Source organism: Lipotes vexillifer, unplaced genomic scaffold, assembly GCF_000442215.2.
Source record: "Lipotes vexillifer unplaced genomic scaffold, Lipotes_vexillifer_v1.1 scaffold1639, whole genome shotgun sequence".
Taxonomy (NCBI): domain Eukaryota; kingdom Metazoa; phylum Chordata; class Mammalia; order Artiodactyla; family Lipotidae; genus Lipotes; species Lipotes vexillifer.
In genome coordinates this window covers 415,428-423,947 of record NW_006782296.1, presented here as the reverse complement: position 1 = coordinate 423,947, position 8,520 = coordinate 415,428, and the positions used below count along the sequence as shown (strand labels likewise).

Sequence of the window (8,520 nt, the reverse complement as noted above, 5' to 3'; positions counted from 1 at the left end):
ACCAAGGCCAAGAGGCTGAGTTTTCTGTGTGGGAGGAGGAAAGTGGTCTCCGAAAACCAGAAGGCTCTTGCATTGTGGCATCCCCGCCAGGTGCTCTTGAGAGCTGCTAAGCTGTTCTCAATCCAGTATCTGATGCTAAGTGAATAAAAGATTTAGGGCGCATTAGTAAAAGTATTTTAATCAAGTCTAGATAAATTCAAGATTAGATTAAGCTGTGATGGATAACAGCTAAAGATTAGCAAGAAAGGTTACAAATTGTTTCTAGGTATTTATTTCTTTTAAGGCTGATGATTATATGCATAATCTTAATCTAAGTCAAATTTAAATGTTATTTAAGTTCAGCTGTTTTTGTGAGTTATCATATTTTTCTAAGTTGAAGAATAATTGATGGAAAACTAAGCAAATCTCTTTACTAACCAAACCTACTAAGCCTGGCTCTGCCACTAGCTTGTTGGGTGATCCTGGGCAAGTCATTGAACTTCTCTGGCTTTCAGTTTCTTCATTTATAAAATGAAGCTAATAATAGTAGCTATGAAGTGAGGTGCAGCATGTATAGCAGAGCCTGAGGCCAGATGACCTGGGGTCAAATTCCAACTCTACCACTTAGCGTAATGCCTTTGGGTAAATGGCTTAACCTCTCTGCACTCAGTTTCTTCATCTGTAAAATGAGGTGATAGTATTCTATCACCTCAACATGCAATTATGAGGATCAAAGAAATTAATACATGTGAAGAGACTGGAACTGTGCCTGGCAGTGTGCTTACAAATGGTGGCTCTGGTGGGGATGATGTTTAGAGCTCAGAGCATCAGCCCACAATTGTAGGATAAAAATTTAAACTATGAGCAAGGTCTCTGAAAATCGAAGAATGCAAATCTAACCAGTGGGGTGAACTGTGACTAAGCAGATGCTCTAGACTCAGGGGAAAGAAAAGATCTCCTGCATTTCTCCTAACTCCAGCCTCCTTTCACTCCTTCATCTTTGACCCTCCCCCATTCCTGCCCTGTCCAGTGTCTATAGGGGCACTCAAAGGCACTGTTGGCTTGTGGGAGTCTCCAGCAATGGACACTGGGTTTTTGGGTTCGCTAGCAGGACTTCCTCCCACTCCCACGGTCTGCACTGCCTTTTGCGAGCTCATCCCCACTCTAGTGATGAGCTACTTATTCCTGGGCCCCTTACATGGTGCCCACAGCAAAGCCCTTGGCACCTTGGTTGGGCACTGGAGGAAGAGGATAAGAGAGGTGGGTGGCACAGATAGAGCTCGGCAAGATGCCACTAATGGGTGTGTGGGCAGCAGGAAGAGGACATGCTTTCTGTATCAGATACCTGGGGCTTCAGAAGCCCTGGGGTGAACCACCGCCTTCCCCAGGAGGACCTGAGGCCAGTTATGGGTACATCAGACAGCCAGAGACAGAGACTAACCACCCACTGCCCAGCTGGCACCTAGTGAGAGCCTACTCAGACCTACTCCCAGAAAGGAACCACATTTATGGGGCACTTTCTGTGTGCCCGGCACTGTGGCAGCCACTCTATGTCCTCTCCCAAGGCGGAGGCTGTTATCCCTATTGTGCAGATGAGGAAATTGAGGCTCAGAGATGTTATGTAACTGGCCTAGGACACATACACCACGTGGCGGAGCCAGGATGTCAGCACAGAACTGTCTAGTTCCAGGACATCCCACCCCATGGCAGAGTAAAGCAAGGAGGCAGAGCAAAGTGTGAGTGTTGGGCCAGGGGTGGGGAGTGGCGAGGAGGGCCAGGAGGCTGCTTTTGGGAGAGGTTTTGCACCTCCAGACCAGCAGTCTAACGTGGGTGCAGGGCAGGTTGGTGTGTGTCTGGTGGTGGTGGTGGTGATGGTGGATGTCAGGCTGTCTTGAGGTTGCGACGGGAGCAAGTGGTCAGGACACTTGGTCCTCCAGGGAGGGTTTGGTTTGGTCCTGGAGAGGAGGCAAAGCTACTTGTCTAGATGCCCTGTTGAGACTGGGATTGAAGAGAGGGTAGGGGCGCAGCTTTTTCTTTAGAAATTTGGTTTCCAAAGTGGGGAATGCACCTAGGGTTGCATCAGATGATCCTTTAGGGTGTGGTAAGAAAATATTGAAACTTCTATTCATAGTTTAAAAAATAATCACGAAAAATTTTTGGTGCGTGAATGATTTTTAATATACATTATTAGTTCAATAGCATAAATATAATATATAAACATAAATATACATACAGTGACAGTTCCAAACTTTATTTATTTATTTTTTTACTGAGAGTTACAGCCAATAGAAAAGGCTTCCAGAACAGGACTGGCAAGTTGCAGGGGTCGGGGAAAGAGATCAGAGTGGGTGGGTGTAGAAACAGAGGCTGGGGATAGCTGTTGGCGGCCCCTGCTGGTCATCACCGGAAGTGCAACATCACTCAATACAGCACCCTTCAGAACACCCGCTCCAAGTTTTCTTTCTTTCTGTGCCTTGAATCCCAAAGCCTTGGAATGAATATCCACCAGAGGAAAACCTTGATTTTAGGGGAAGCAGAGACACTGCCTGCACCATTGTGACCTCTGAGGCGGGGGCAGGGAGGAAGACAGAGCTAAATACAGACCCCAGAGGGAGAGGACTCATTCCCCTCACTCCCCCATGCCCCCCGCCCAACTTCCCCACTCCCCCTTACTCCCCCCACTCCCCCAACCCTCCGCCAGAGGGGCAGCTCCTAACTGCCATGGGATGCATTGTGGACCCCTCAAACCTGCTTCCCGCCCCAGCAATTCTATTTCCCACTAGTAGCACCCTCATTCCTTTGGGGCCCTGCTTAGAACACTTACTGCACCTCTGTCATGACATTCAGTTATACCGCCAGAAAGTGATTTTTGTGTCTGACACCACCCCTCCCCGATCTCCACCTTCAGGACTCACTGATGCTGGCGCTGAAGCTGGTATCGGACTCACTATCACTGAAGCTGGCACCCTATCTAGAACAGAATAAGAGCATCCTACTCTGTATCAGGAAATGTTTCTCCCTTCTCTGTAACCTCATGGGGCTGTTGTGAGAATCGAACAATATATCAATTGTAAGATTCTGAACAGATGTGAGGAGCTGGCATTCTATAAGGCCCTTATAAGAGAGATGCTTGTTGACTGACTAATGGGGGGGAGGCAGCTTGTAAGGGTAACGAATTGGGCTCCACCTTCCTAGAGGGCCAAAATCTGGAATCCCACCTTGTCCTGGTGGCCTTGAGTGAAACTGAAAGTTTGCTGTGTGTTGCTATGGGGTAATAGCCATGTGACTAAGAAGAAGTAATTAATATTTTGGAGAGATTCAAGATCCTTCCACTTCCCAATCAAACGCAAATAGCCAAGTGATTCACTGCCCAGAGGTAGACAGGTGAGAGTGGACAGTAGCCTTCATAATGGCAAAGGGACTTCTTCCTGAATTGAATTAGGAGGATCTTCTGGCTTGAAGACAGAAGAGAGGGCTGGAAGCATCGTGCTCCAGCAAGCTCTTTGGTTGGAGACAGAAGCCTGCAATTCCAGCCCCCGCCATCTGGGGTCGCTAACCAACGTTCTTCTCCTTCCTCAGTAACAAGGGCAGAGAGCACCGAAAAACATCAGGGTTTTCAGTCGAGTTTGGCCTGGTTCTGTGCCTCTTCCCTTTACCAATACTCAAACCTATGCTCTCCGGAGCTCAGGGGCGAGCTGAGTCTCCTGGACCCAGGGATCAGTCCCATTCTTCCAGGATGGATTTCCAAGTCAAACCCACTTCTGAGATTTCCAAGCAAGTTTCCAGGATGAAGTTCATTTCTGATCTTAGGAGCCCTGCATGTTCTAGAGGGCAGCTGGAGGGGTTGGGGGATACTGTGGCCAGAGTAGTACCGCGGCTGGCCCCGAATGCTCTGCTCACTTAGCGAAGGGTGGTCTTGGGGCTGAGCCTCCTGTATTCCAAGGCCAGAACTAAGTGCAGGTCTAGGGTGGAGCCAGAAGCCCGGCGAAGGCGGGCAACTGGATTTAAGTCTTTCTTTATTTCTTGAGATGGCACTCTGAGGAAGGGTTACCTCGTTCTGTACTGCGTAGACAGAGGTGTGGACCAGCTTTCCGGCCCAGGCTTGAAATAGGGTCTCGACGTTTCCCCCCCCTTTTTTTTTTGTAAATTCGCCGAGAGGATCTGGGATCCAGGTAGCCACCACTGAATCCTTAAAAGTTGTCCCTGAGCCCGAGGCCCTACTGGGGTGCGTCTCTTGCTCTTTGGGGGTTTCCCTAAACTCCTCCTGCTCCCTTATCCAGTTGGGAAGCAGGATAATGAGGAAAGGTGAGGCACGCTTGGAACTGGAACGCCGGTCTAAGCTGAGAGAAGTGGGCGGGTAATCTTTCACCATCGCCCTTTTAAGGGATCGCTGGGCGCCGAGAGTAGGTACAGGTCCCAGTCCTTGCTTCCCCGAGTAGAAAGCAAGTTGGGGAGGAGGGTGGATCCTGGGCTGTGCAGTGTCTCCCAGACCACCACCTCCCGGCCTACCCACTAGCTGCTCGGAAAGGCTACTTTCCTCGGGGTGGTCCCGCGGCATCCATATCCCCCTCCCCTCCTCTCTCGGTCTCCGCCCCTTCGCGCAGAGGAGGCCTCGCCGCTTTAAGACCGGGGGTTGCGATTGACAAGCAATAAACGCGGAGCGCCGGGCTGCGCTGGAGCAACCCCGAGCTAGGGGCCTCTCGGGGCGCAGGTAGGCGTCCCCCAGCCCCCGAGCCAGCACCCACCCGAGGGCCCTCTTCGTCCTGGCACGGCACTTGGGGCCCTTTCTCTGCGTCCCACCTCCCCTGGCCTTTTCCCTCAGGCCAGTCCCCTCCCTCTCACCCTCCCGCCCCCACCCCCTTTCTCGGGTGCTCCTAGAGAGAGACCAAACCCCGCTGCCCATTTTCGCTGGCCCCCGCCCCCGCGGCGAGGGCTTCTAAGTGACGTCAGGCACAGAGCTGGTGAGCTGTGAGGGGCCCGGGCGTCCGGGCGGCTTCTCTGGGGGCCGTGCGGATTCTGGGGACTTCGGAGCCAGGCATTACGTAAGAACCGCGCTGTTAGCTCTTCCGGGGTTGGGGGCGCAAGACAGAGGTTGCGTTGGTCCCCTTGGCTCCCCCGCCACCTTGGGAGGCCAACACCTTAATCTTTCCTGGGAGGGGGTCCTGGGAAGGGGGTGTGATGCTTCTTCGCTTCCCAGGTTGTAGAGGGGGCGGGTCTGGGTCGGGGGCCAAGGCTAGGATCTGGAGAACTGGGAAGGGATCGGTGCCAGGAGCGAGGAGCCAGGGCCAGAAAGTTAGGTCAACTAAGGGAGGGGGGAGAGAATGAGGACGGGGTGGGGGTGGGGGCGCAGCCATTCAGTGACCTCATCCCCTAGTCTCGGGCGGGCGCTTTGGATGGAGCTTAGGGGAGAAGAGAGTAGGAGGATGTACTGTTTGGGTGGAGGCAGGCATCCCCTAAGAGATGGTAGGAGGACAGGCTAGTTTAACGGGGGGGGGGGGGGGAGAAAGGGGGGGGGGGGGGGGGGGGGGGGCGCAGCCATTCAGTGACCTCATCCCCTAGTCTCGGGCGGGCGTGCAAGCAAAGAGCCTACTTTAATGGCTCGCAACACACCCCCCTCCTCCCAGGTCCTAGCGCCCAGCGTTTTCGGGCTGGGCTCTTGGAGCGGGGTGGGGCGGGGGGCGGGGGCGCTCTGATAGTCGGTGCTTGCAGACCCGCCCGGCCACAAGACCCAGTCTGTCTACCACTCCCCACGACCTGTCGGTCTTCAAAGTGCCTTTGTCAGACCTTTCTCCTCTCCATCTCTTTGTACGGGTATTGACGGAGCTTGGAGGAAACCTCCCCCTTTCTCGGTGGGCCCACATCATCTACCGACCCTGGGTAGTGTGGATAGCCTGGACGTAGGGGTGAGAGGGCTCCTGGGCCCAAGGTTTTGGAAGCTGAGGTGCGGGTTCCCAGATGCCTGGGCTCCGGACCTTGGCTCAGAGCCAGGCTGGCTTGCCTGGCACTGCTGTTCTCCTGTGGGCACAGCCGGGCCCCGCCCTCTCGGAGGCTTGGGTGGGGGTAGGGCAGAGCTAGCCGATGCCGTGGGAACCGACTCCCCAGAGGAAAACCCAGGCAGGCTAGGCAAGACTTCTGGGGACAGGATCCTCCCTGCCTCTTCCCACCTTCCACCCTCTGGGGAAGGAGGACATCTGGAGTTCTCTTTGCCAGCCACCGTCAGGGAGATTAGCGCCAGCCAGGAGAGGGCTGCAGGTTCCAGGTCCTTGGGACCTGGGAGGGGGCAGGAAGGGAGCCCTCCTCGATACTGCCTAGGAATAGGACAGCAGGGTTTGGCGCCCGGCGCACTAGCTGGTACAGTGGATCCTGGGCATTGCTCCCAGCCTGGGTGCTAGCCTGACAGGGGGCGCCCTTCCTCTCCCTGAAAGCTCCTTTCTTCCTTGTTCTCAGGGGCAGATCCAGGAGGAAGGGGAGCCATCCTTCCACTTTTGTAATTTCTGCTACTTGAGCTCAGATGACCAGCTCAGGCCTGGGAAGGTGATAGGAGGAGAGAAGATTTTATTGAAATCAGGTAGTGGTCCCTCTAGGGACCTTTTGGTGGGGGAGGTGAAGTTGTGGCTCCCCCACCCCCAGGGCCCAGTAGCATTCAGTCCTAAAGTGGGCACTGCCAGCTGCTTCCCTGCACTCCCCCACCCCTGCTGTGAGCCACCGCCTCCTGCTGTCAAGGCAACCAGGAATTAGGGTTTTCTGCAGCAGCACAGGCCCAGGAAGGCAAAGTAAGGAAGAATGGTGGGTTACCCACCTGTACCCTCCCCCGGAGAATGAGGGATCCAACCCCAGCTTGGGGAGGACCTGGGATGGGAACTGGGTCTGTAAACTCCATGGCTGGTTCTGCCCAGAGCCCCTGCTCACCTTGTCCCAGCTCCGGCTAAGAAGGGGCAGGGGGAGAAAGAGGAAGCAAGAGAGGCCTTGGGGATGTATGACATCATTTCTGTCAGACAGATGGACAAACGTTTGTGGAGGATTTACACCGCGCTAGGTCTGGGATCCAGAGGCAAAATAAAACTGATGCGGTTCTTGACCCATGGAGCTTCAAGTCAGGGAACACCCATCTTTCCTGCTTTTGACTCAAACTGGACTTTTTCCCACCCTTTCTCTCTCTCAAAAAAAAAAAAAAAAAAAAAAAAGACAGATGGTGGGCAGAAACAATTTTTTTTTGAGTCATAAAACCTGGGTTTTCATTGTAGCTCTCTTTATTAGCTTTGTGACCTTGGGCAAATCAACTAACCTCTCTGATCCTCTGTCTCCTCCTCCTTGGAGAAATGGGCATGTAATATCTGCTCTTCCTGCCTCCCAGGACTGTGGGATCATTTAGTGTCAGGGCAATGCCCTCTCCCCTACCTCGCTGGGTGATCCTGAGGGCGAGGCCCTTCCTAATTCCTTCCCTTGCTTTACCCTTGTGCCTTCTCAACCTCCTGTCTCCCCTCCTCCAGGAGAGCCATTTCAGAGCCCTTGCTGATTTCACCATGCCAGTTGCCGCCACCAACTCTGAGTCTGGTAAGAAGGGAGTGGGGATGTCAGTTTATATCAGTGGTTCAGGGGGTGCCAGGCAGGGTGGGGAGCAGCAGTCAGGCACTCCCACAGCTCCCTGGAAGAACAAACTGCCCCTGCCGCTGCTGCTCCACCCAGCTGCTCAGCCATTTCTTTGGCAACTTCTATCACCCTGCTGCACCTGCCCCAGGGTGGGGCTGGAGACACAGCACAACTCACCTCCATGGAGGCCAGGGGAATGCATGCTCTGGAGAAGTCCATGGTGCAGTGCCCACCAGATGGGTAGAGTGGACTGTCATGTGCTAAGATGGGAGTGTGTGTGTGCTGGGGCACAGGAGGCTGTGCGTGGAGAATGCCAGGTCAGGAAGCCTCAACTTAGCTCTATAGGAGGTTTTAGGGCAAGGGTGTGGGTCACCCAGACAAGCTAGGAAGCCTCAGGAACAAGCTGCTTAAATTCTTGGAGCCTGCGTCTCTTCTTCTGTAAAGAGGTGTAAAGGCTATGACAGAGAAAGCACGTTACCATTAAGAATATTCACAGGGCTTCCCTGGTGGCGCAGTGGTTGGGAGTCCGCCTGCCGATGCAGGGGACGCGGGTTCGAGCCCCGGTCCGGGAGGATCCCGCATGCCACGGAGCGGCTGGGCCCGTGAGCCATGGCCGCTGAGCCTGCACGTCCGGAGCCTGTGCTCCGCGACGGGGGAGGCCATGGCAGTGAGAGGCCCGGTATCAAAAAAAAAAAAAAAAAAAAAAAAAGAATATTCACAATTATTATGCTGTGCTGCTGAGTTGTTACCTCATTAACCTGTGGCCCTGAGTCAGTCACCTCCCTTTTAGTACCTAGGTTTCCCCATCTGGAAGACGAAGTGATGGGACAAGATAAGTGTTTTTAAATTGTATTGGTCCTGAATCCCATTGAGAATCTGATGAAAGCCGAGGGGCCTCATCATAGACAAAGTCTTCTATGCACAAAATCTGCATCCTACTCCAGCGGTTCA

The 8,520-nt window shown here is 53.7% G+C and overlaps 1 protein-coding gene across 3 annotated transcripts in view; it reads left to right on the top strand.

Moving 5' to 3' along the window:
* The first annotated feature begins 4,627 nt into the window (after nucleotides 1-4,627).
* MPP2 (MAGUK p55 scaffold protein 2) overlaps nucleotides 4,628-8,520 on the top strand; it is a 24,718-nt gene continuing 20,825 nt past the window's right edge. The window contains exons 1-2 of one of the 3 annotated variants that reach the window (XM_007455087.1): nucleotides 4,628-4,690; nucleotides 7,470-7,533. In XM_007455087.1, coding sequence (XP_007455149.1) covers nucleotides 7,503-7,533 — 31 coding nt within the window. In that variant the 5' untranslated portion in view covers nucleotides 4,628-4,690; nucleotides 7,470-7,502. The remainder of the gene's footprint in view (nucleotides 4,691-7,469; nucleotides 7,534-8,520) is intronic. The other 2 variants (XM_007455089.1, XM_007455088.1) reach the window with 2 other exon arrangements.